The following is a 26782-nucleotide window of genomic DNA, read 5'->3' as shown; positions in this document are numbered from 1 at the left end:
GGAAGCAATACTCCCAAGGTCACAGGTAGGAAAATTAGATAAGTTGTCCAACTCCAAATCCAGAGTTCTTTTCACTGTACTGTAACAGCCTAGGTCATGGGATCATATACCTTACATTTAGATCTGAAAAGGAACTATGAGTTCATCTAGCCCAACCCCATCATTTATTGAGAATTGAGAAACTGAGGCACAGAGAGATGAAGTAAGGCTTTCCCAAGGTCACCCACCATATAGGAGAGACATGATTTGAACACAGGCTCTCCAACTAGAAATCCAGCAGTCTTACCATGTTATCCCAACTCCTGCCAATATTTCTCCAAGCATGAGAGCGGAGCCCTGCTATGGAGGCAGCCAGCTTGGCAGGGCTCTCTCCACAATGGGTGCAGATCCTAGATCCAAAGGCTTTACTTTTTATACTTGACATATTCAGATTCAGTGGCTTTTATCCAGAGTAAATTAGGGCTCTTAAAATGTCAGAATGTTTTTGTTTCTTTTGACATTCTCTCCATAGGTCAAACTGCTTCTAAAACAGACATGTCTAAAGAGCTGTCTAAACCCATGTCTCATTATGGCTTTTTAGGAAGGCTCGAACATCAAGGGCTGTGTCAGTGCCAATATCACCCAGGTCTTCGGCATAAGAAGTCATGCTTAGAGCTGTTCCCATTGAGAAGGTATACAAAGCCAAAGCACGAACCCCAGGATCTAAGACTAGGAGAACTGTAAGGGAACCTCGAGAGGTCGTCTTGTCCATTTCCTTGCTTCTGGCCAGATACTGGGGTGTCTAAAGGATCCCAAGTTTCTCTTCCTTAAAGATTCCAACAGGCCCTAAGCCTTTCTTCCTGGAAAGTCTTCCTTCTATCTCTTCCTACTTTCTTCATTTTTTAGTTTTAGTCTTTTGTTTTGAATGTAGCTTTCTTAGGTATGTAACCTCGATTATGATTATCTTGAAGGCCATATATGACCAGAACCGGAGATGGTCCTTTTCCATAGATGGAGGGAGGGATAACAGAGATAGACGCAGGTGTTAGGCTATGGACAAAAATGCTGAAAGGTCAAGAGGAAGGGTGTTGGGTAGATGCATAGTGGGGGATTTTAAAGAAAGATGAAATGGAATTGGGCTGCCATTTGCTCTTGTGGGAGGATCATAGAATCTGAACTGGAAAGCCATGTAGTCAACCTTCTCATTATACAGATGAGTAAACTGAGTCCCAAAGGGGGAAGTAACTTTCTCAAATCTACTTACATAGGTGGGATGGGAGTATCAGTGATCTACAGTTGAAAGGGACCTCAGGGGACAGCTAGTCCAAACCCCTCATGTTACAGAGGAGTAAACTGAGACACAGAGAGGGGAAATGACTCATCCAAGGTCACATAGGTGAAATAATTGATCTAGAATTGAAAGGCCAGCTAATCCAACCCGTCCCTGCTGTTTTTAGATCACGCATGTAGCATTCTGTACTTGGAGTGAGAAAGGCTTCGGTTCAAAACCTATGTCTGACACTTTCTAGCTGTATGACACTCAGCTTTTGCCTCTGCAAAATGAGATTATAATACAACTTCATAGGTTACTTTGTAGTTCAAATGAGTTAATGTATATAAAAGCACTTCCTTTGTAAACCTTTGAGGGATGTAGAAATGTGAGCTTTTATTATTCAAGTACCTGCAGATTTCCTACTATCTGATGCCCCTAAAGAGTCTATCAGAAACTTCCATGCTACCAGCTTCTACTCACAGTTTTCTTATCTATAAAATGAAGAAGCTGGATTAGCTGACTAAGGTCCCCTCCCAGCTCTAAATCCTAGAATCCTATAACCTCAGCTGCCCCACTCAGAAGTGAAGAGAAACCTCTCCCCTGCCCAGCTTTAATAAGCTGTGTTTGAGCTCACATCTTAGTATGGTAGAAAGACCATTTTGATTTGGGAGTCAGAAAACATGGATTCAAATCTTACCTTTGTCACTAACTAGGAATGTAAATACATTTACTTATTTTTTATTGAGGCAATTGGGGTTAAGTCACTTGCCCAGAGTCACATAGCTAGTAACTGACTGAAGTCAATTTGAACTCAGGTCCTCCTGACTCTAGGAGAACTCTCCCTGTAAATACATTTATTAAGCATTTAGTATATGCAAGCACTGGAGTGCTGGGGATACTAAAGCAAAGACATTCCCTTCCCTCAAAGAGCTCATATTCTAATGAGAGGGCAAAACACACTTAGGGAAGTGGTGGCCAGGAGGAAATCCTTTGGTGTTTAGGGAAAGTTATCATGACGTTTGGTCAGGCCATAGGACAGTAGAGTGATACAACCCAGCTAGGAACAATGAGTTATTTTTATCCTGGTTCCAGAACAGGAAGGAAGAATCAGTTTTACTGAAAATCATTAGTCAGGCTATGGAAGAGAAGGGTGTGTAGAGGAAACAGGAGAAAATGAAGTGTAATCTTGGGTTTGTAATCTCACTTTTCTGTGGACATGAGTTTTCTCACTTGTAAAATTAGATTGTTGAACTGAAGGATCTCTAAGATATTTTCTAGCTCTATATTCATAATTTTAATTATGAAGCCTATACACAAATTCTTTTCCTTTATAGTTTCCAGCATACTTCCAGTATAATTTCACTAGCTTCTTGTAATATCTCTCTTTATACCTAGGTCATGTATTCATTTTGACCTTTTCTTGGTAAATGGTATAAAATATTGATCTATTTCCAATTTCTGCCAGATTGCCTTTCAGCTTTCCCAACAATTTTTACCAAAAAAATGAATTCTTATCCCAAAATTTAAGTCTTTACACTTGTGAAACACAAGGTTTCTATAGTCATTTGCTGCTCACGTCTATTCTGTTCCACTAATAAAACACTCAGAATTTTGGCTTTGGACAAAGCCTCTATTGGAAGAAATCAGATTTTGAGTTTGAAGTTCTCTTATACTCTTAGTTTTTCCTTCCTTTGTACCTTTAATTTTTATTTTTGCCAGATGGGATCATAGCCATAGACTTAGAATTGGAAGGGACCTCAGAGACTGTATAGTACAACTCCTTTTACAGAGGTTGAAACTGAGGGCCAGAGAGAAATAATGAACAGGATCATAGATTTTGAATGTAAAGAACTTTATAGGTCATCCAGTCCAACTTGTTATTTTATAGACGAGGAAAGTGAAATGTAGGAAGGTTGAAACTAGCTCAAACACATGCAGATGGCAAGTGATAGGGCAAGATTTGAACCTCAAATCTTGGGGTCTCAAAAACTTCCTAGCTGTGTGAACCTGGGCCAGTCACTTACCCCTGTTTGTCTCAGTTTCCTCATCTGTAAAATGAGCTGGAGAAGGAAATGGGGTCAAAGAGTCAGACACGACCAAACAATAACAACCTCTTCTTCCAAAGCCACTGCTCTGTCCATCATACAGGGTTTCGCATTTGTTTTCCATGTACCCTGGGAACTAAAGCTGTATCAACAATCGATTTTTCTGAACATTTGGCTGCTTATTTTTCGGGGATTTTTTTTAAGAAACCAAGATCCCTCTGGAGTTGTTTAGGAATTACAGAGCCATTTTACACTGCACCTAGTAGAGCCCATGACCTGCCTCTAGTTATCCACGTTGGGAGGTATACCCCGGAATCAGTCCCCTTTGACCTCACTGTTCTCCTCAGAGAATTGGGGATTCTTGGTTTTTCCTGTCCTGTTTCTTCACCTTTCATTTCCCAGGGAAAACCCAGCTAGAGGCGACCAAGGCTCATTAGTGTGGCCCAGCCAGGGCATTGCAAGATGGCACATTTTCCAGTGGGAGAGATTTCTGGGGAGTTCTCACCAGCTGGATAGCAGGAGTGCCCACTAAAGGGCGGGGATCTATTACCCTCCCTGCTCTCATCCCAAGAGTCCAAATTGCAGGTCATTTTCTCCTACCTGTCCCTTCTGTTTTATTTCTGGGCAGATTTTCATAGGCCAAACAAGCAGTTATAGCTGAGAAAGAATAGATCTAAATAAAAATGAGACAGAAATGCTGGGCTTCCCACAGAGAGCAACTTTCCCATCATCCAGAGCGATGCATGAATGCTGAGTGATATCATTAAGGTCAGCCAAATAAGGGACAGCAGTAGCTTGATGGCTTAGCCTCCTGACTGGCTGAGGAGGGCTGAATTTCAGTATGAGGCTACATGGAGAGGCAGAGCATCCAGAATGAGGAAGACAAGAGCTCGCTACCTGGTCCCCTTCCCTTTTCCTTTTCCTTCCCTTCCCCTCCCCCTCCTCCTCTCCACTTCCACTTTCTCTCTTCCTTCTCCTTCCCTTTCCTCCCCTCCCCCTCAGGTCACAGCTGGAGGCTTTAAGCTCAGAGAGACAACTTTGATGGATTTTGGAGACAAATGCAACAGAAGCATCAAGGTATAGTAGAATGAGCACTCTGGCTCTTGAGTCACAGGATGTGGATTCAAATCCTGTTCCTGGTGTTTTCTACGTACATCACCTTGGGAAAGTCATTTTACTTCCTTCAGGCTTTGTTTCCTCTTCTGTCGATTAAGGGAACTGAATTAGACTGTCTCTGAGCTCCTTTCAAAATCTGGGACTATCCAAGGCTGTTCCAGAGCCAGATGCAATCATCTAGTGAGAGCTCATTGTTAAATATTCAGTGTGAGCATTTATACCTCGAAGGCTGCCAGTCAAAAATTGATTTACTGTCTTGTTGACTGTTTAGACTAAAATGACAGAGAAAATATTAATACTTCAGGTTAAACTTAAAAGTGTGTCCTGCCATTCAGAGAGACAGCTGTTAAAAAGTAACCAGCACACCCCTGGTAGCCCTCCTCAGCTCCTTACTGGCTTGGTGACCATACCCAAATCGTATCAGTCCTCTGGACCCTCAGTTTCCTCACCTATAAAATGGAAATAATAATGCTTTCCAGGGCTGCTTTGAGGAAAGCAATTTGCAAACCTTAAAGCAATGCAGAAACATAACATTATTCCTCTCCTCAGTGCCATATTTTAGGGAAGACAAACTTGAGAAGAAATCGTGGAAGAAGACCAAGTTGTATAAGGAGAAGGGAAAAACAAGCATTTCTATAGCTCCTGCTTTGGGCAAAGTCACTATGCTGAGTACTTGAAAGATCTACTGAAAGAATTGGAGGTGTTTAGCGTGGAGAAGAGAGCACTCATTGGTGGGGTGGGATAGAGGCAGGAGGGATATGCCAGCTCTCCTCCAGTATCTGGAGAAAGTCCCTGTGGAAGAGAGATTAGCTGGGTCCTCTTTCTCACAATGATGCTGCTGTCCAGGGTGCTGGCATCCTCCACTCACCCAGCTTCTCAACTTCAATGTTATCCTCCATTATTCACTTTCTCTTGTCAATGCTTCCTCCACAAGCCTTGTCAATGCTTCCTCCACAATGTCACTTGCATCCATCCCTTTTTCTCTCCTTATACCACCACAGAACAGCCTCCCAGTTTGTTTCCATTCCACCAGGTTCTCTTCCTTTCCATCTGTCTATCACCTAGATGACAAACTGATCCTTAAACACAGATCTAAGCATGTCACTCCAGTGCTTAAGAAGCTTCAATGCTCTCTCTTGCCTCTCTGATAAAATGTAAATTCATCTGGCATTGGAAGTCTTTTGCCATCTATGTTTCCAAACTAATCCCATATTACCCTCCTTCATATACTCTCAATTTCATATTAAGTAACTTACTTGCTGTTCCTCATACATGACCTTCTCTCTCCCGTATCTCATCTCCATGCCTTTGCACAAATAGTCCTCCATGCCAGGAATGCTGTCCCTCCTCAAGCCTCCAGTCCTTAGATCCTCTATCTTCTTTTAAGCCACAGCTCATATGCTAAGTCCTCCACAGGTCCTTCTGTTCTCAGAGATTGTGAAAGCTCTCACCTCTCTCTCAAATTTACTTTGTGCATGTATATGTGATATGTATGTGTGTGCATTATATGTACATATACATGTATACATATGTATACATATATGTGTACACATATATTATGTATACATATATATTTACTTATCTGTGTGAACATTAGTTCCCCCAAAAGAATATAGGCAACTTACAGGCAGAGACTATTTCATTTTTGTTTTTAGTAACTAGATATCCAAGTGGACAGAGCATGGGACTTGGAGTCAGTAAGCCATGCATTCAAATCCAGCCTTAGACACTTAGTAGCTGTGTAACTCTAGGTAAGTCACTTAGCTTCCCTGGGCCTCAGTTTCCCTATCTGTGTGGAGGGATGGCAATAGCACCAATCTCCTAGGAGGTGGTTGTAGCAATCAAATGAGGTCATTTGTACAAAACACCTTGAAAATCTTAAAGCAGTATAGAAAATATTATTATTATAATTGTCATTATTATTTCTACTCCCAGCACCTAGATCAATGCAGGCACATGAATGATCATGTAAGCGTTTATTGAATTGAGTTGCTATGCTGAAGAAAGTAGGATATAAAAGCTACAGAGAAACAGAGTAAGACAATATAAGTCCAATAATTAGGACTGTGCCACAGTGGGGTGGACTGCCTGGGGAGGTACAGAGCATGCAGTCCCCATGACTAACTAGAGAGCTTTACTTGTGAGGGATACTAAAGAAGGAATTCCTGTTGAAGTATGACATGAAATGAATGTCCCCTAAAGGCTCTTCTAACTAAGATTTGGGCAGATTTTCATAGGCAAAAATAGTTCCAACTGAAAAAAAGAATCCTACCATTGGTCCAGTACCCCAAAAATGGAAATAATAATAATGATGATAGCTAGAATTATGTAGGGCTTTACATAAGCTATCTCAGTTGATCCTCACAACAGCTTTGGAAGGTAAGTGCTATTATTATAATATCCATTCTACAGATGATGAAACTGGGGTTGAGTAAGGTTAAGTGACTTTCCCAGGATTATATAACTAATAAGTGCCTGAGGTGGAATTTGAACTCTGATCTCCCTCATGCCAAATACATAGCCTTATCCACATATCACTGAGCATCTCAGAAGGGTCCCTTGCATGTCAAAATTATCACGGCAGTGCTTGTTTGTAGTAGCAAAGAAAGGGAAGGTTGGTGAATCCCTTGATTGGGGAGTGGCTGAACAAATTGTACACATATATATTATGGAATATTATTGTTCCATAAGAAGTGATGAATATAAGTAATTCTCAGCCTTAGAAAGGTCAAAAGACTGTTTGTATTCTGAGCTCAAGAATCATAGTTCAAGTCTATCACTACCTGCATGACCTCTGTCAAGTCATTTAATTGCTTTCTACCTCAGTTTCTTCATCTGTAAAATGAGAGGGTTGTACTCTATCACAGATGTAAGAGATGTAAAAATGGAAGGAACCTTTAGAGGCCATTGAATCCAAGGCCTTCACTTTATAAATTAGCAAACTGAGGCCCAAAGAAGTTGGGGCTTTGCCAAGTCCATACAGCTGGTAGGTATCTAGGTTTAGATTTGAACCCAAGACTTCCTAACTCCAAGTTTTCTACCCTATGTATGACACCATATTCTAAAGTGCCTTCTAAGCTCCAGATTCATGATCCTTTAATCTCATGTGCAGTGAAGCAGTACCAGGGGGAAAATGTGTGTGTGCCCATATGTGTGTATATGCATGCATGTGAACATGTATGTTCATAATGATTAAAACAAGGTAAATGAAAAAACAACAAAATGAAGCTCAATGCTCTGTGACTATAACTAATCATGGCCCTAGGAAAGAGACGGAGGGAATAAACTTCCCTTTTTTATTGGGAAGATGGGGACTCTAGGTGTGGAATACTGCCTACTTGGATAGGTGTAGTTGGTTTTGTCAGCTGGCTTTACTTGTCTTTTTCTTTACCATAAGGAAGAGTTCACAGAATCAGGTAGGAGAGTATTGATCTAGGAATGATTATGATGCAAAAACAAAAGGCAACCATAAAACTTTTAATAAAAAGAGAGAGAAAGAGAAGAGACCCAAAGAAGATAGAATTCTAGTCTTCTCAAAGAGCCCCCATGCCCCATTTCCTTTGCTGATGCCCGTAGAAGCTAAAAGCAAGTGTCATAGAACTGAGGCATTTCTGGAATCTGGATCTTAAAACATTTTTTCTTACTTTCCTGGCATCCTGGGAGGTGAGGACACTGATTAAACTTGGGGGAGATTGCTTAATCCTGTCTTCCTTCTGCAAATTTCACCCCAGTCACAGGGCATCTTTCAAAGGCATCTTCTAATCCAAATTCCATCTTGAAAGAAGTTCAAATAACACTAAGAAAACTCTATAGGAGCAATCAGCAGAAACCAGAGATGACAAGAGGGTTCAGGGACATCTCTTTATGGTCCCTGGAGGATCTCGACATCTTACAGTCAATTCAAGCAAGATGTTTTCCAATGAAATCGGGGTGGGGGGAGCCCACACATGGAAAATATGGTGTTTTCCATTTCATGTTATCATTCAATTTCAAAAAGGAAAATAGGGGAAAGAATGATAAGGGTCAGCTCCTCCTCAAGGATAATATTTAGAAAAAATACCAGATTAGAAACTTTTCTACTTATAGGACAATCTTCCCAGTGAAGTAGGTCAATAGTATCATCTTTTAAGAGGAAAAGAAAGTGAGCACAAGGAGATGAAATTACTCGGCCCAGGAACAAAGCAAGTCCAGAGCAGACCTGGAAACAGCACTCTAGAGTGGGAATAAATCCGTCATTCTCATGGTATGATATACATTTGACAACAAAGCTAATACAGACAAGCTAACATGTTTGTGTTTATGCCTTTTAACTTCTCAAACTACATTTCTTCATTGTCATATGAATTCTCCCAAGTTGTTCTTTCATTCCTTAAAGGAACATAGAAACACCAGATCAGGAAGTGACCTAGAGATCTAGTTCAAATCTCTCATTTTATAGTGGAGGAGAGTAAGGTCCAGAGACAAAATAATAATCCAAGTTCAAGGTGACACAAGCAGGGAGAGTTGGAGTCAGGATTCAAACTCAAGTCTTCTGGATTCAGATCCAGGATTTTTCCCTCTATACTACATGACCTTCTTTCTTACTTCTTTCCTTCTTTTCTTTTCTCCTACCTGTTTTTCTTTCTCCTCTCTCTTTCCTTCACTCTCTACTTCCTTCCCTCTTTCCCTCTATTTTTCTTTTCCCACTCTTTTCCTTCTCCCTTCCTCCTCTTTTTCTTTGTCTCTCTCTCCTTCCCTCTTTTTCTCCCTCTCTTGGTTTCTCACTCTTCTCTCTCTCCCTTTCTCTCTTTCCCTCCCTCCCTCCACCTACTCTCCCTCTCTCCATCTCTTTCTGCTTTTCCCTTCCTCTCTCCCTCTATCTCTCTCTGTCTCTCTTTCTTTCCCACCTTCTTTCTCCTCTCTGTTTCTTCCTTCCTCGTTTTCCCTCTTTCCTTTGCTCAATAAATTAAAAGAATTGTTGGATGGAAAAGCAATCATATACAACTTCATAGACTGAAGTGACTTGAGAAAAGTGTGCCCAGGCAGTACACTGCAGCACAAGATAAAATAATATTTCCCAGAGAAATCCACAAGAGCTAGGCTATCTCATTAACCAACTTAGAAAGTCACAGAAACCATTCTCCTTTCCAGGTTGGCTGGAATTCTACCCTGCACTTGTGAGATGCAGATATTTAATCAATCATCCTGTGAGATGAAATTCAGAGCAATTAAGACACTTGCCTGCAGTCCCATAGCTAGTAAATGTCAGAGGCTGGATGTGAACCCGGGTTTCTCTTGACTCCCAGCCCAACCCACTATCCATTATGCAGCAGCCTCTTTCAGAATAATCTGTAATAGCAGCACCACTAATGTCTTTTTCTAGTAACAGTCCCTTCTATTCCAACCCCAGACTGACTTTCAGAATGTCCTTCTCTTCTTGCAGATTCTCTTCTACATCTCGAGATGCAAATTGAATACTCTTCCTCAATTCAATTCAGCTCACAGTTACCGAACACCTCCCATGCCCCAGGCATTGTTCTAGCTGTTGAGAAATATGAAGACATGTACAATATATAATATGAATAGTTAGCATTTATATGGCACTTTAAAATTTGTAGAGCTCTTTACATATCTTGTTTGATCCTCACAATAGCTCTGGGAGGTAGGTGGTGTTATTATTATCCCAGTTTTACAAATGAAGGAACTGAGGTATTATGAATGACTAACCCAAGGTCACCCGGTATCTGAAGCAGGATTTGAACTCAGGTCTTCCTGACTTCAAGTCCAGTGCTCCATTGACTTAGAGAGCCAGCTTGGTCCCAATGTGTGGTTTCATTGTTATGGGGAACACCTACTGAAAAAAAACTCCTCCCACCAATACCCATTAACACCTAAACCACTACACAGTCAGGGAAATGCCCAGGGTCACATAGATAGCATGTGGCAAAGGTGGGACTTGAATCCAGGGCCACCATTTATAGCTTTAGAGACTCTCTTGGGATACTCAGCTCACATCCACAGAATCTCATCTTTGGAAGGCATCACTGGGGTCACCTAATCCAACCCATACCTAAAAAGAAACTCCTCCACAACACAGCCAATGAGTAATCATCCAGCCTATGGTAGAAAGCCTCCAGTAATGGGGAATTATCTCCTTCTTGCCTTTAGACAACTCCATCTTTAGGATGTTGAACCTTACAACTGTAAAGCTGCTTCTCTATCCCCTAGGACCAAACTGAAAAAGGCACTGTTATCTTCCATATAAATTCAAATTTATGAAGTTCTCATTGTGAGAAGTTCTCCTTGAGGAGATGATAGGGAAGAGAAAGAAAGAGAGGACCTGGTGCCTCCCTTGGAGTAGGAAAGACCTGGATTTGACTCTCACCTATTATACTTGGTAGCTCTGTGATTATGAGACTATCACTACATCCCTATTGATCTCGGTTTCTTCTTTTCTACCATGGAGATCATCAGACCCATTTCACAGGGTTGTTATGAGGTTCTGAGATAATAGGTATAAAAGCCTTTGCAAACTTTAAAACCCTCAGTCATTTTATTAATGAGGAAGATGGCCAGTTCAGCATATTCCCCGCCCTAGTGAAGATCCCAATCTAATTGTAAGGTAAAGCATACCGAGAGGAGGCTGTAGTAAATGTCCTTGGTTAGCAAGGATGCTAGAGAGGGGTGCATCCTTTGAATCCTACCTCCTGGAGCATCAGCTTGTTTTCCTCTAATGTAAGTAACAGAGTATTCTTCCTTATGGAACTCACTGTCCCCTGTAATGCCATTATCCCTAACATCCTGTTTTCATGGAAACCACTGAGGACACTAGGCAGCTTATATCTGCAGGTGATGAGAGGTAGAAGTGCTTCAAGTGGTCATTTCCTGAGTGATCAAAACACTGCTGCTTTCATTGTTTCAACAGTGTTTTTTGCAGACCTATTTAAGTAACTTTCTATGCTCAGACAAATCTGCATCTGAGTTGCATCTGACCTACATGGGACATATTTTTGAATCACTGAAATTTTGAACAGGAAGGGCTCTAGGGATTAGCTAGTCTAGCTTCCCTCCTTTACAACCAAGCCTCAAAAAAGTCAGGTGACTTGCCCAAGGTCACACTGAAAGTCAGTGGCAAAAGGAGGCTTCCTAATTTCCAATGTACTACGCTGCAGCTCACACCCAACAAGATACCATGGAAGGAAGACCGACTTTGGAGACAGAGAAGTTGGATTCAAATCTTTCCTCTGTCCTTGGTGACCTGTGTGAACTTGGAAAATGCATTTAACCTCTTTGAGCCTCCATTTCTTCAACTGCAAAATGAAGACGTTGGACTTCATGACCTCAAAGGTCCCTTTCTAGGTTTAATTCTATGAGTTTATGAATAACAGCTGGAAGCTGATATTTATATAGTATCTACTCTGTGCTAAGTACTTTAATAACAGCAATAGCTAACCTTTATATAGGGCTTAATCTGTGCTAGGCACAGTGCTGAGTGCTTTACAAACATCATCTCATTTGATCTCACAACAACCCTGAAAGATAGATGCTATTATTACTCCATTTTACAGTTAAGGAAACTGAGGCAAACACTGGTCAAGTGACTTGTCTGGGTCACTCAGCTAGTAGGTGTCTAAACTTAGATCTTGCTGACTCTAAACCCAGAGCTCTATCCATTGCTTGTTGTTCAGTCATTTTCAGTCATGTGTGACTGTGACCCCATTTGGGGTTTTCTTAGCAAAAATATTGGAGTGGTTTGCCATTTTCCTTCTCCAGCTCTTTCTACAGATGAGAAACTGAGGCAAATAGGGTGAAGCGACTTGTCAAGGGTCACACAACTAGTGTCTGAAGGTAGATTTGAACTCAGGAAAATGAGTCTTTCTGACTCTAAGCCTGATACATCTACCTAACACCACCTTGAACCCAAACATAACATAGGAAAGAAAAGAAAAATCATATGATGATTGAAAGCAATTGCTTTTATGATATAGCATTCTGGTCCAAAAAGGAATGATAAAACATTTCCAGCAGAATATCGATGATGTTCTATAATCCAAACAATAGCATAAAGTATTTTGCATCAGTCCTTAGAGGACACCAGCAATGGTTGCAATATACTTAGATCATAAAAACATCAGATCTGGCAGAGATTTAAGGGCAGAGAGCATCAGAACTAGGAGGGAGGGACCTTAAAATGGAAAACATCAGAGCAAGGAGGGATGTTTTAACATGAAATGCTAGAGAAAGGAGGGGACCTTAGAACAGAGCTTGTCTGATCTGAGAGAAATCTTAGAAAGGGGGTCTTCAGAGCTGAGAGGGCTATTGCAAGGAGATGTTTGTAAGCATTTGTAAGCAGTGAGAAGCTTTATCATCATCTTCCTCATTGTTGTCACTAAAGAGGCATTCCCTTGGATTAAGTCATTGACAGGGTGATTCCTGGGAGAAATAGCCCCAGAGTCATGAAAGGCTGGAACTAGAAGGTAGTGCAGAGGTCATCTACTCCAAACTATATCTAACCGAGACTCATCACTGAAGCCTCCCAAAGAAGTGATTCTTTGCTTGGAAATCATTAGACCAGGAGCTGTTTGAGGACAGGGATTATCTTTCATCTTTCTTTGTATTCCCAGTGCCTGAAATGTAGTAGACATTTAACAAATGGTTATTGATTGACAGATAGAGAACTCATTGTAACCACTCACTCTAATTTGGAACAGTTCTGGTTGGTTATTTTTTCTTTTAAAAATTATTTTTTTTATTTTTAAATAATAGTTTTTATATTAAATCTCCCTCTTTGAGCATTTTTTTAAAGAGAAAAGGAAAACAAATCCCTCAATTCATAGTTGCACAATCCAGCAAAACAAATTCCTACATTAACCACTTCTGAAAATGTGTCTTTTTTGCATTTTAAGTTCATCCCTTCTCTGTCAGGAAGGGAGCATAATGTTCCATTTTCATTCTAATAGTTTGTCAAGGCATTTGATGAGATCTCTAAACAGACCTGAAGTTGCTTTTTCAAGGTATAAATTGTTCCCCTATTTCTGCTTACTTCTCTCTGCATCAGTTCATAGAGATCTTCCCCTTTTCTCATTTCTTACAACACAATAATATTTCATTACATTCTTAAACCCCAACTAGCTTAGATATCCCCCAATAAAAGGACAACTTAGTTTTCACTTTTCGGCTACCGTAAAATAAGAAAAGCTCTGATTTAGAAGGGTTTTTTTTTCTTTTTTTAATTTATTTAATTTTTAACATTCATTTTCACAAAATTTTGGGTTTCAAATTTTCTCCCCATTTGTCCCCTCCCCTACCCCAAAACACCGAGCATTCTAATTGCCCCTATCACCAATCTACCCTCTCTTCTATCATCCCTCCCTTCCCTTGAACCCATCTTCTCTTTTGTCCTGTAGGGCCAGATAACTTTTTATACCTCTTTGCCTGTATTTTTTATTTCCTAGTAGCAAGAACAGAACTTGACAGTTGTTCCTAAAACTTTGAGTTCCAACTTCTCTTCATCCCTCCCTCCCCACCCATTCCCTTTGGAAGGCAAGCAGTTCAATATAGGCCATATCTGTGTAGTTTTGCAAATGACTTCCATAACAGTCGTGTTGTGTAAGACTAACTGTATTTCCCTCCATCCTATCCTGCCCCCCATTGCTTCTATTCTCTCTTTTGATCCTGTCCCTCCCCAAGAGTGTTGACTTCAAATTGCTCCCTCCTCCCACTGCCCTCCCTTCCATCATCCCCTCACCCTGCTTATCCCCTTATCCCCCACTTTCCTGTATTGTAAGATAGGTTTGCATACCAAAATGAGTGTGCATTTTATTCCTTCCTTTAGTGGAATGTGATGAGAGTAAACTTCATGTTTTTCTCTCACCTCCCCTCTTTTTCCCTCCACTAAAAAGTTTTTTGCTTGCCTCTTTTATGAGAGATAATTTGCCCCATTCCACTTCTCCCTTTCTCCTCCCAATATACATCTCACCACTTCATTTCATTTTTTTAAGATATGATCCCATCTCACTTTGTGCTCTGTGTGTGTGTGTGTGTGTGTGTGTGTGTGTGTGTGTAATCCCACCCAGTACCCGGATACTGAAAAGTTTCAAGAGTTACAAATATTGTCTTTCCATGTAGGAATGTAAACAGTTCAACTTTAGTAAGTCCTTTACAACTTCTCTTTGCTGTTTACCTTTTCATGCTTCTCTTCATTCTTGGGTTTGAAAGTCAAATTTTCTTTTCAGCTCTGGCTTTTCATCAAGAATGCTTGAAAGTCCTCTATTTCATTGAAAGACCATTTTTTCCCCTGAAGTATTATACTCAGTTTTGCTAGGTAGATGATTCTTGGTTTTAGCCCTAGTTCCTTTGACTTCTAGAATATCATGTTCCACACCCTTCGATCCCTTAATGTAAAAGCTGCTAGATCTTGTGTTATCCTGATTGTATTTCCACAATACTTGAATTGTTTATTTCTAGCTGCTTGCAATATTTTCTCCTTGACCAGGGAACTCTGGAATTTGGCCACAGTGTTCCTAGGAGTTTCTCTTTTTGGATCTCTTTCAGGAGGGGATCAGTGGATTCTTTCAATATTTATTTTGCCTTCTGGTTCTAGAATATCAGGGCAGTTTTCCTTGATAATTTCATGAAAGATGATGTCTAGGCTCTTTTTTTGATCATGACTCTCAGGTAATCCCATAATTTTTAAATTGTCTCTCCTGGATCTATTTTCCAGGTCAGTTGTTTCTCCAATGAGATATTTCACATTCTCTTCCATTTTTTCATTCTTTTGGTTTTGTTTTGTGATTTCTTGCTTTCTCATAAAGTCATTAGCCTCCATCTGTTCCATTCTAATTTTGAAAGAACTATTTTCTTCAGTGAGCTTTTGAACCTCCTTTTCCATTTGGCTAATTCTACTTTTTAAAGCATTCTTCTCCTCATTGGCTTTTTGAACCTCTTTTGCCAATTGAGTTAGCCTATTTTTCAAGGTGTTATTTTCTTCAGCATTTTTGGGTCTCCTTCAGCAAGGTGTTGACCTGCTTTTCATGCTTTTCTTGCATCTCTCTCATTTCTCTTACAAGTTTTTCCTCCACCTCTCTAACTTGATTTTCAAAATCCTTTTTGAGCTCTTCCATGGCCTGAGCCCATTGAATATTTATTTTGGATGTTTGGGATACAGAAGCCTTGACTTCTGCATCTTTCCCTGATGGCAAGCATTGTTCTTCCTTATCTGAAAGGAAGGGAGGAGATATCTGTGCACCAAGAAAGTAACCTTCTATGGTCTTATTTTTTCCCCCCTTTTCTGGGCATTTTCCCAGTCAGTTACTTGACTTCTGAGTGTCCTCTCCACACCCACCTTGCCTCCAGATCCACCCAGCCAGCGCTTGGAATCTGAGATTCAAATGCTGCTTCCCAGCCTCAGGGCTTTTGGTGGGGGCAGGGCTGCTATTCAGTGTGAGATTAAGTTCAGGTGCTCAGGTCGGGGCAGGGCCTCCACACAGGGCTCAGTTCCCTCAGGAGGCTTATGTGGAAACCTTCAACAATGGATTTGGGCTCCTGTCTGCTTTGGGAACCCCTGTCTGCTGCTGCTTCTGCTGCTGCCTCCCAAGGGGGCCTGAATTATGGGGACACCCTGCTCCCCTCTCGGTGAGCTGAAAAGACCCTCTCAATGACCTTTGGGCCCTGTGGGTGGAGGGACCTGCGAGGCCACTGGAGATTCTGTCCCTGAAGCCTGCTTGGATCTGCTCCTCTAGGTGCCGCGTGGCCAAGGCAGGGCTGGGCTCCACTCTGGGTCCGGTGCATGACGGACCTTTCATGTCAGTTTTTCAGGTCTCTCTGGAACAGAAACCTCCTCTCCTCCGTTGTTCTGTGGCTTCTGCTGCTCCAGAATTTGTTGGGAGTTCTTCTTTACAGGTATTTTATGGGCTGTGGGTTCAGAGCTAGCATATGTGTATCTTTCTACTCCGCCATCTTGGCTCCTCCCCTGAAGGGTTTTTTTAATGGTAAGCATAAATCTGCATCTGTATAATTTTATCTCTTAGTCCTGGTTTTGCCCATTCCATCTCTACCCTTCTAGACCAAGTGCAGCAGGTCCACTTAACAGCCCTCCCAATACCAGAAGACATCACATCCACCCTAAGTCTATTCTTCTCTTGGCTAAATATCCCAATTTCCTTCAACCTATCCTTATTTTGCCTAGTTTCTAGCTCCCTCACCACCCTAGTCTCCTTCCTTTGGATGCTCTCCAGTCTGTGTCCTCCCTAAAATATGGCATTCCAAAGTGAACACCAGTCCTCTGAATGTAGTCTGAAGGCAAGGCAGTGGGACTACTGCCTCCCTGCTCTAGAGGAGCTATTCATACCCTTTTGCTGAAACTCTGCCTCTTTCCAAGCATCCAAAGATCCTTTTTTGACTGCCACCTCACGTTATTGACTTATACTAAGCTCCCAGTCCTCCAAAACCCCTAGGTCTTTTAAGACAACATTTATCCTTATCAGCTATTAACACATTAGCATGAGTGAGTATATTAGATCTTTCCCCAGAGACATCTAGCCAGTTCTGATAAGAAGAAAGAAAGTCCTGGTACTTGGGAGGGTATGGAAAGGGTGAAGATGAAGGTGAAAAGGGGCCTAAAATAAACCATCTGATTCCCAATTTTTCATTGGGCCAAGTCTGGCCTTATCTCCTAATATCATCCTCCATCAGAGACCCCACAGGTGGAGTCTCAAATTAACAGAGGTTATTCCTAAATCCTCTGAAATTCTGAACAAAAAATATAGGAAACCTGAGGGAAGAAACCTTTTGGAAACATTAAAGGGTCAGAATTCACTCACCTTTATAAATTGTCAATGAAATGTCAATAAGTAGAATAGATGAATGGATAAGGAGAAGGAACCTTAAGAAAGCCATCTTTTCAATAATGAGCAGATAGCATGCAAGCAAGCCTTGAGAGTTTTTCTTAATAATGATGGTGTTAGCTATTCAAAAATAGTAGCTGGGTGGTGAAGTGGATAGAGCACCAGACCTGGAGTAAGGAATTCAAATCCAACCTTAGACCTATATGTGTGATCCTGAGCAAGTCACTTAACCTCCTTTGCTTCAGTTTCCTCATCTACAAAATGAGTTGGAGAAGGGAATGGCAAACTGCTCCAGTATCTTTGCCAAGAAAACCCCAAATAGGGTCCCAAAGAATCAGACATGACTGAACGACAAATTCAAAAATATGGATCTTTTTAGCAATTGTACAAAAGTAATCCAAAAATCAATTTAATCATCTTTGTTCATAGAAAAGGGAAGTTACCAGTCTATGTCTTGTCACTGACTGACTTTAATCAAGTTTATGAGAAAGCTGGTATCTAATGGATTAGGTTGTTTCTTGAGCATAAGGCATCTGTGGGGTGCAAGAATTCACTAGAAATCTCAGGTGGGCATACACAGAGGCCATTTTGGGGGACTCCTGGATCACATATTGGATCCAAAATTCCAACAACCCCATCACTTTCCAGGTAAAATATTGAGCCCAGAGAGATAAAATATTCTACCCCACTCTCCCAGCAAGTGAGTAAATAAAGATAGGTGATATAATCTCAGAAGGAGGTTATATTTTACATTTCTACTCACGCATGCACATGTGTGTGTGTTTACTTTTCCACGAGCTCTCTGAGTCCCAATCCCATCTCCATAGCATGGTGGAAATAGTGATGACTTAGGAGTCCCAGAGTTTTTGCTCTAATTCCAGCATCCTCACTCTCCTATGTGACCCTGAGGAAGTCACTTAACTTCTTTCAGCCTCAGTTTCCTCATCTATGAAATGGAGTGAGACACAATGACCTCAGAGGATCTTTCAGATTTAAATCCTTTGATCCCATGGTCCTCACTATCTGGTTTCTATATATCTTTCCAGCCTTATCTCTCACTATTTTCTCCATACACCTCATCCCACTTTGTCTTTGCTCACATAATTCAAATAGAGCCCCATCCCTCATCTCTGTCTATTAGAATCTCCCTTTCTTCAAAGCCTAACTCAAGTGATGCCCAACCCATGAAGCCCTGCCCCCTGCCAGCTCCCCCTTTAATCCTGGTTTAAAGTCCCATCTTCAGATTCCTCCTAGTACTTTTCCAGGGCTTGGGCCTGCCTTTCTTCTGTCATCCTCTCCCTTCAGTTACAGATGTATTTAGGTACTTGCTTCCCCAGCTGTTCCTGCTTAATAAGCACTGAGGTCACTCAGATTGAATTGACCTGGACTTTGGATATTGATTCCCAATTTCTCTAATGTTTCTCTGACATGTCACCATAACACCCCAGGACTCAGTTTCCTCATCCGTAACAATAAAACAGGCTATACAGCCTCAATGATCCCTTCTTTCTCTAACTCTTATGAGCCCTGTGATTGAGAGAGGAAGAAAGCTATCCTTCTGTCCAAAAATTGTGTTGCTAAATCAGTCAGTCAGCATTTAGTAAGCACTAACTATGCTAGATACTGAGGATACAAATACAAAATGAGGCAGGAGGAAATGGCTATTTGTTCAATCAATCAACAAGCATTAATTAAGCATCTGCTGTGTACCAGGATGCAAAGGGAGAAAAAATAATGTCTACCCTCAAAGAATTTACTTTATGTTGGAGGAAAAGAAACAACATGTCCATATAAGGGACAGGAATTGGAACTGGACCCATGAATTCTCAGATGAGAAAATTCCCTTTACCAATGTAGGCCAGCACTTTCTCTGAAACTTGTGGTTTAAGAGAGTTGCCTAGATCACTGAAAGGGTAAGTTCCCTGCCCAGGATCATGTCTCAGAGGGAAGCCTCACTAGGTAACAAATTTGAAATGAGAGATCTGTCCTTTGTTTTTCTTTTTCTTGACACTTTTCAGTCTATGTTGATTGTAGACCCACTCTTCTATGAACTAGCCATGTGACTTTGGACAAGTCAATTCCCCCTTCTGATACTCAGTTTCCTCAGTCTATAAAATGAAGCATTACAGAATACACTCTCTAAAGTATTTACCTGTGTTCTAAGGCCCCTCCCAGTTCTGATTTTCTCATGTCTAAGATTCTGCCTAGCTCTGATATTTTGTTCTCTATACTCCCTCCCAGCTCTGACCTTTCCACTTCTAAGGCAAACAGGGTTAAGTGACTTGCTCAGGGTCACACAGCTAGTCAGTGTCTGAGGCCAGATTTGAACTCAAGAAGATGAGTCATCCTGACGCCAAGCAGGGTGCTCTATCCACTGTACCACCCTTGAAAAAAAATGAAACCATGAAATCCTCTCTTCCTTCAAGGCCCACCTGAGATGCCACTTTTTCCATGGAAACTTCTTTAATAACCAACACACACACACATACACACACATACATACACACCATCATCCCCATCACCATCACCAACATTGCTACTGTTCTCTCCCTTCAAGCACTTTGGGTCTCTCTTTTATCCCTCTACCTTGTACCATTGGTGTGTCAGTCGTAGTCCTCCTCCTCTCACCCCCACAGACTAGAAGTTCCTGGAGATCAAAGTTCATATGGATTTTCATCTCATACAGTCTTCTACATATGGCAATTGTTGAGGTGGAAAAGGTTGCCTTTGTAACACTAGGTCTTAGCTGATAAGTTCAGAACTCCCCACATTTCAGTGATGGGGTGTCAGTCAGTCTTAGTCTGTCTCCTTTTGAGCCTCCTTTTTCCATTTTGTCTCAGTCCTGATCCCATCTTGCTTCTGTGTCTCCTTTGCCCCCAGGTGGAGGAAGAATTAGGAGGGGGCGAGGACTCATGATCTTGTGATTTTTTTTTTTACAGAGAGGCAGTAGAATTCACGTGTCTTGTGTGGGGGTAGGAAGAGTGCCTGACATGGAGTGTGGGCAACCTTTTATGCCTAGGATGTGACAGAGCAGACAGCTGTATTAGAGAGGGATGCCTTCAGGTAGACTTGGCCAAATTCCTCAGGGTTTCACCTGGGTTCCTTTCCAGCTGAGATGTCACCATATGGTAACAGGAATGAATCTTCTTGGGGAAGCAAGTGGAGGTCAGTCTTTTTATGATATTAAAAAAAAAAAAAAACAAGGTCACATTTTAGTGCTAGAAAAAAATTTTATCAGCCAAACACTCTTTTTAAATGGCTCCCTATTACCTACCAAATAGAGTCCAAATTGCTTTGTCTGACATTCAAGGCTCTCCATGATCTGGCACTGCCATACCTTTCCAGCTTTGTCTTGTGTTCCTTCCTTCTATGCAGGCACTCTACACTGCAGCCAACTGGACTATTTACTATTCCCTGAACTTAGTTTGAATTTTCCCAACTTCATGGCTTTGCTCATCGCTTTCCCTGTACCCTGCATGCCCTCCATCTAGTTATTGCCTATTGAATTACCATCCTTCCTTAAAAGCCCAAGTCAAACCCAACCTACAGAAAGCTTTTACTGATCCCTCAAGAAATAACAACCTTCTCCCTCAGACCTCACAAAACACTGTGCTCATACCTCTTGGATACTTTTATACATTATCACATATTTGTGTCTTAATCCCTCCAGAGTTATATACAGGAATATTTTCAATTGGGGCAAAAATAGTTTTGAATGGATCAAGGACTCACTTTATTGTAGGATCTGGCCTTAGAGCCAGAAGGAACCTCAGAGGTCATCTCGTCCAACTCCATTACATAAATGAGAAAACTGAGTCCCAGGAAGCAAAGCAACTTACTCAAAGTCAAACTCACAGGAACTAGCATAGCTAGGATTTTAGCATAGTAGAAAGGGCACTGATTGGAGTCAGAAAGACCTCGATTCAAATTCTACCTTGAAAACTTAGCTGTGGGACCCTATACAAGTCACTTAACCTTTACGTGCCTCCGTTTTCTGATGTGTAAATTGCCAGGTTTCACTTTGGTTCCAGTTCTAGATCTGCACTATCACTGTGTAAGTTTGGGAAAGTCTCTTCTATTGTCTAATGTAGCCTTAGTTTGTTCATCAGTAAAATGGACATAATAATTCCTACCTCACGTCCGTCACAAGGGCAAATGAGGTAACAGAGAGGAAATCATTTGGGGAAATAGAATTATAGAATGAGAAGGGACCTCAGGTGTCACCTAACCTGTACCTGACATAGGAAACCCTTCCTCAACATCCTTGACAAATACTAATTTGTCTCTGTTTGAACCCCTCCATTGACAGAAAGCTAGAGGCAGCTGCTTCCACCATGGACAGCTCCAATTGTGAGCACACTTTTCTTTTCATTCTCCCTGCTCCTCTTCAATCCTCTCTATGCCTTAGGGCTGCCAGAGGCCCCTGACACCTGTAGTGATTGCTGAGACCTGAAGGTGGTCCTCAGAGTGAGAGAGCTGAAGTCTCTTCTCTAGGCAGCTAAAGAAGAAAGGAAGAATTTCATTTCAGTTTTGTCTGAAAGCTCCCTTGAAAACCCCGAAAAGCCACTAGGAAAAATGACACACTTAGAATGAAAGCTGGGAGGGACTGTAGGAGAAAGATCTGGGAGAATCCTAAGAACAAAGGGCCTTAGAACAGGGAATGTCAGAGCTGGGAGGGACCTTAGAACAGGGGATGTCAGGACTGGGAGGGTCCCAAGAACAAGAAACCTTAAAATAGGAAATGTAAGGGCTGGGAGGAGCCTTAGAACAGAAGATGTCAGAGCTGGGAGAGATCTCAGAACATGAAGTACCAAATCTGAGAAGAATATTGGAATGTAGAATAGCAAACCTGTAAGAGACCTCAAAACAGAGAATGTCTGCACTTGGAAGAACCTCGACTAACTCAGCCTCTTCAGTTTGATGAAAGGAAAACTGAAGTCGAGTTAGGGAATAACTTGCCCAAAGTCACAAGCAAAATAGAAAAGATCTGGGCTTGAATTATATCTTTTACTGTGTAAATTGAGACATTGTTTTACTTTATTATGGTACTAGGATAGGAGCCTCAGTCTCTTTACCTTGCACTGCCTATCACCCAAGATCATTGCGAGGACAGTATTTTGTAAATCTCAAAGCACTCCAAAAATGTGAGTTACCACTGTATTAGAAGGAAGGCAAGGAGGGAAGGAAGGAAGGAAGGAAGGAAGGAAGGAAGGAAGGAAGGAAGGAAGGAAGGAAGGAAGGAAGGAAACCAGGGAGCCTGGAGGGATAACCCACTTCTCTTTTTCCATCTTATCCTGTCCCTGAAATTTCCTGAATAAAAATGAGCAGTGCTGCTTTATCCACAGTAAAGATGTAGCCACTGCAGCACCCAGAATACCAGTCAGGGCTGACTGTCTAGCTGGGCTCTCTGTCAATGGCGAGAGACCTACAACTGAGAAGGCCAGTGATTCCATTCATTATGTGCTTTGCTGTTTATGTGACTGTTGTCAGCTCCCAGCATTCATTTGTCTAAGGTTGTGCAGGAGGTATTGAAGAAGGTGGACATGCCCTCCCTACCCCCAGCACTGAGATTCTGTGATTAAATAAGAAACAGAAGAGAAAGGGAAGAGAGAAGATAAGAAAAGAGGAGGAATAGAAGAGAAAAGGAAAGTTCCTCATCACTGGGGGTCAGGGATATGATATGAGGATCTCCACCAGAGGTAGCATGGCATAGTGAGTAGAGGGCCAGATTTTGAGTCAGGAAGCCCTGAGTTCAAATCTCATCTCGGATATATTAGCAATGTGAATCCGTTCATTAATTTCTCTGAGTCTCAGTTTCCTAAGGGCTTACCACAGTGCCCTTAGTCTCACAGATGAGACTAAATAAATATTAGTTGACTAACTGATCCTTTTGTGACCTTGGAAATCATTTCCCCTCTCTGGACCTCAGTTTCCTCGTCTATAAAATGAAGGAATTGCACTAGCTTGTCTCTAAGGTCCTTTCCAGACTGATGATCCTATGACCATTCATTAGGGATATTATAGAAGAGATTCTTGCTCAGATAGAGGTTGGACCCTGAGGTACCTTCCAACTCTGAGAGGAATTCTGAGAGAAGGAGGGAGGAGAGGTAGAAATGACCATCACAGTCAGGAGCTGGTTCACTATCCTAGGCCATTTACAGAGGCTAGATGAGCCCTTGTGGGACATGGTGAGGGAGGGATCCTTGGTCAGGGAGGGGTCCCCTCCTGCTTGACATCTGTGAGCCTTTGATTCTCCCCATGCCTCAGTTTCCTCACCAGTAACATGAGGGGTTGGATTAGATAATCTTTGAGGCTTCTTCTCAGAGACTCTGGGGTCTCAGAGATTCTGTGATTCAGTGATTTGGAGGGAGAGAAGGAAGAAAACAGATTAAGGGGAGAAGTAGTAGTTGTTTCAGATGCCCTGAGGTCCAGCAGAGTCTTGGCTACTCCAGCCTAAGTAGAAACTCTTTGGACAGAGACAAGTTTCCTGTTTAAGAGAGGAAAGGAAAGGTTGTGTCCCATAGTGGTGAACCCCCAGTAGGGAAACACTATCCTACCCACTTATATCTATCAGCAACATATTAATAACATAGTTCAAGTTGGAAAGGATCAGAATAATAATTAACATCATTGTTATTAATAATTAACATTTATGTAGCCCTTTAGGATTGCAAAGAGCTTTCAATTATTATCTCAATTCACCTCATAGACCATCTAGCCTATGACTTTATGATTTTAGAGATATGTAAACTGAGACCCAGAGAAGCAAATGATATTTCCAAGGTCACACAGGGAGTAAGTGGCAGAGCTGGAATTTGAACCCAGGTCCTGGGACTCCAAATTTCATCCTCTTTTGACTGGATGAGTGCCTGAGAGAAGTTAAATGGTTTGCACAAAGTCATATGAGAGTCAGTTCTCTTGCTATTCCAAAAGTCTCTCTCTTGAGAGAGCAGAGATAAGAGCTCCAACATTCTATTCTATTAGAGACTAGGTCATCACTTACACTGTGATAGAACTTTTGATAGTTGGGGGAGGGAGTTAAACTCAAGTGGTTAGAACTCCATTTTCTGGAGTAGTCAATACATCAATAAACATTTATTAAATACCTACTGTGTGCTGGGTGCGAGGGATGCAAAGACAAAATGAAGGAGTTTACATTCTATGGAATGAATTTCCTAATTGATCACATTGGTGCTACTTCATCAATTAATCAGTCAATAAACACTTGTTAAGCACCTGCTATGTGCCAGTCACTGTGCTAAGCACTAGGGATGAAACAAAAATGGCAAAAGACAATCCCTACCCTCAAGGAGCTCACAATCTAACAAGGGAGACCACAAGCAAATGAATGTATACAAAACAAGCTAGAGACAGAATAAACAGAAAATTACTGAAAGGAAAAGTCCTAGAATTAAGAGGGATTAGGAAAATCTTCCTGTAGAAGTTGGGATTCTGGGTATACTTAAAGAAAACCAGAGAAAACAATAGGGGGAGATGAGGAGGCATAACATTTCAGGCAGAGAAAATGACCAAAGCCAAGAGACAGTGTCTTGTTCAAGGAACACCAAGGAGACCAAGGCTATTGGATCCAAGAGTATGTGGTAAGGAATAAGGTATAAGAAGACTGGAAATCTAGTAGGGGGCTAGGTCATGAAGGGCTTGGAGGTAATTGGGAGCCACTGAAGTTTATTGAGAAGGTGGGTGACATGGTCAAACTTACACTAGGAAAATCACTTTGGTGATTGAATGGAGGATGGGTTGGAGTGGAGAGAGACTTGAGGCAGGCAGACCTCACCAGCAGTTTATTGTAATAGTCCAGGCAGAAGGTGATGAGGGTCTGCACCAGGTGGGGAGCAGTGTCAGAAGAGAGAGAGGAGCATATTTGAGAGATGCTGCAGAGGTGAACTCAACAAGCATGGACATGGGGGTGAGAGAGAATGAGGAGTCCAGGATGACTCCTAGATAAGTCTGAGGGATTGGGGAGATGGGGTTGCCCTCTAAGTAATAGGGAAAGAAGGAGTGGGGAGGGTTTAGGGGGGGAAATAATGAGTTTGGTTTTATAAATGTTGAGTTTAAGACATCTGCTGGACATACAGTTTGAGATGTCTGAAAGACAGTTCAAAATGGGAGATTGGAGGTCAGCAGAGAGGTTGGGGCAGAATAGAGATGGTAATTAAATCCATGGGAAGGGATGAGATCACCAAGTGAGACAGTATAGAGGGAGAAGAGAAGAGGATCCAGGACAGAACCCTAAGGGACACTTACAGTTAGATGGCATGATCTGGATGACAATCCAGCAAAGCAGACTGAGGAGTGGTCAGATAGGTAGAAGGAAAACCTGGAGAATGGTGTCTCAAAAACCTAGAGATGAGAGAGTATCAAGGAGGAAAGAATGATCAACAGTGTCGAAGGTTGCAGTGAAGTCAGGGAGAACGAGGATTGAGAAAAGACTAGTAGATTTGGCAACTAACAGATCATTAGTTACTTTGGAGAGAGCAGTTTCAGTGGCATGATGACTTTGGAAGCCAGATTGTAAGGGAATGAGAAGAGAGAAAGTAAAAGCACCTATATTGGAGGTGTCTGGCTACAAAGGGCAGAAGAGAGAGGGGACATAGAATCATAATTAGGGAGGGAAGGATTGAGTGAGTGTTTCTTTTTTCAAAATGGGAAAGATATGGACATCTTTGTAGGCAGCAGGGAGTAAGCTAGTAGAGCGGGAAGAAAATAATCATGAAAATAAACTCAATTCTCCAACTAAAGGGTCTTGCCTGGGTCTCTCATCTGTCCTGATCTTATTTCTATCCTTCCTGGTTTGTCTGTCCTGTTACCCTGGTTAGATTTTAAGCTCCTGCTTTCCTCTGGTCCCTAGCCACACCCCTACCCCCAGATCCAGAAGCAGATGACTTAGTCTTCTGAACAGATCGAAAACCATCTGGCCCTCCCTCCCTCAGCTGCTCCCAGCTGTCCCTGGGAACGTCTCAGCAACATCACCCACTCTCTCTTTCTCCCTGGACACAGAAGACAGGCCTCCCCGACTCCTCACCAAGACCCACACCCCCTTTCTCTGCTCTCAAATCCATCTATTCTGGTACTTTCTCTCCCTCACACATTCTCACTTCTTCCAATGGGGTCCTCCCATCAGACTCAGTTTTCCCCAAGTGAAAGAAAGTCTTCCCTTTATTAAGAGATAGCTTGTTGTGTAGTACATGAACTTGGAGTCAGAAAAACCTGGGTTCCAATCACACCTCAGACACTCACTAGCTGAATGACTTTGGACAAATCACTTTACTTTTCTTAGTTTCAATCTCGTCATTTGTAAAATAGGGTTCTGGGGGTCCCAAGTTGCCGGTTCTAGATCTGTGATCCTAAATCCTGATTCATGAAAGGCCCCAAGAATCTCTCTCCATATTCAGGAGTGAATACCCTTCAGATATCACTTCAGATAGGATCCATTGATTAAAATATTTATTTCAGGATGGCACATTGTCACAACACCCTACTTAACAATAAACTTCAAGAAGACAATCTAACTATGAACAGCACTG

General features: G+C 41.7%; 1 protein-coding gene across 1 annotated transcript in view; it reads left to right on the top strand.

The window, feature by feature from the left end:
• CACNG2 (calcium voltage-gated channel auxiliary subunit gamma 2) overlaps window positions 1–26782 on the top strand; it is a 154313-nt gene that overhangs the window by 97152 nt on the left and 30379 nt on the right. The window contains exon 2 of the mRNA XM_072650602.1: window positions 16202–16293. Coding sequence (XP_072506703.1) covers window positions 16202–16293 — 92 coding nt within the window. The remainder of the gene's footprint in view (window positions 1–16201; window positions 16294–26782) is intronic.

Source organism: Notamacropus eugenii, chromosome 3 (genome assembly GCF_028372415.1).
Source record: "Notamacropus eugenii isolate mMacEug1 chromosome 3, mMacEug1.pri_v2, whole genome shotgun sequence".
Taxonomy (NCBI): Eukaryota; Metazoa; Chordata; class Mammalia; order Diprotodontia; family Macropodidae; genus Notamacropus; species Notamacropus eugenii.
This window is presented reverse-complemented; position numbering and strand designations above follow the sequence as displayed.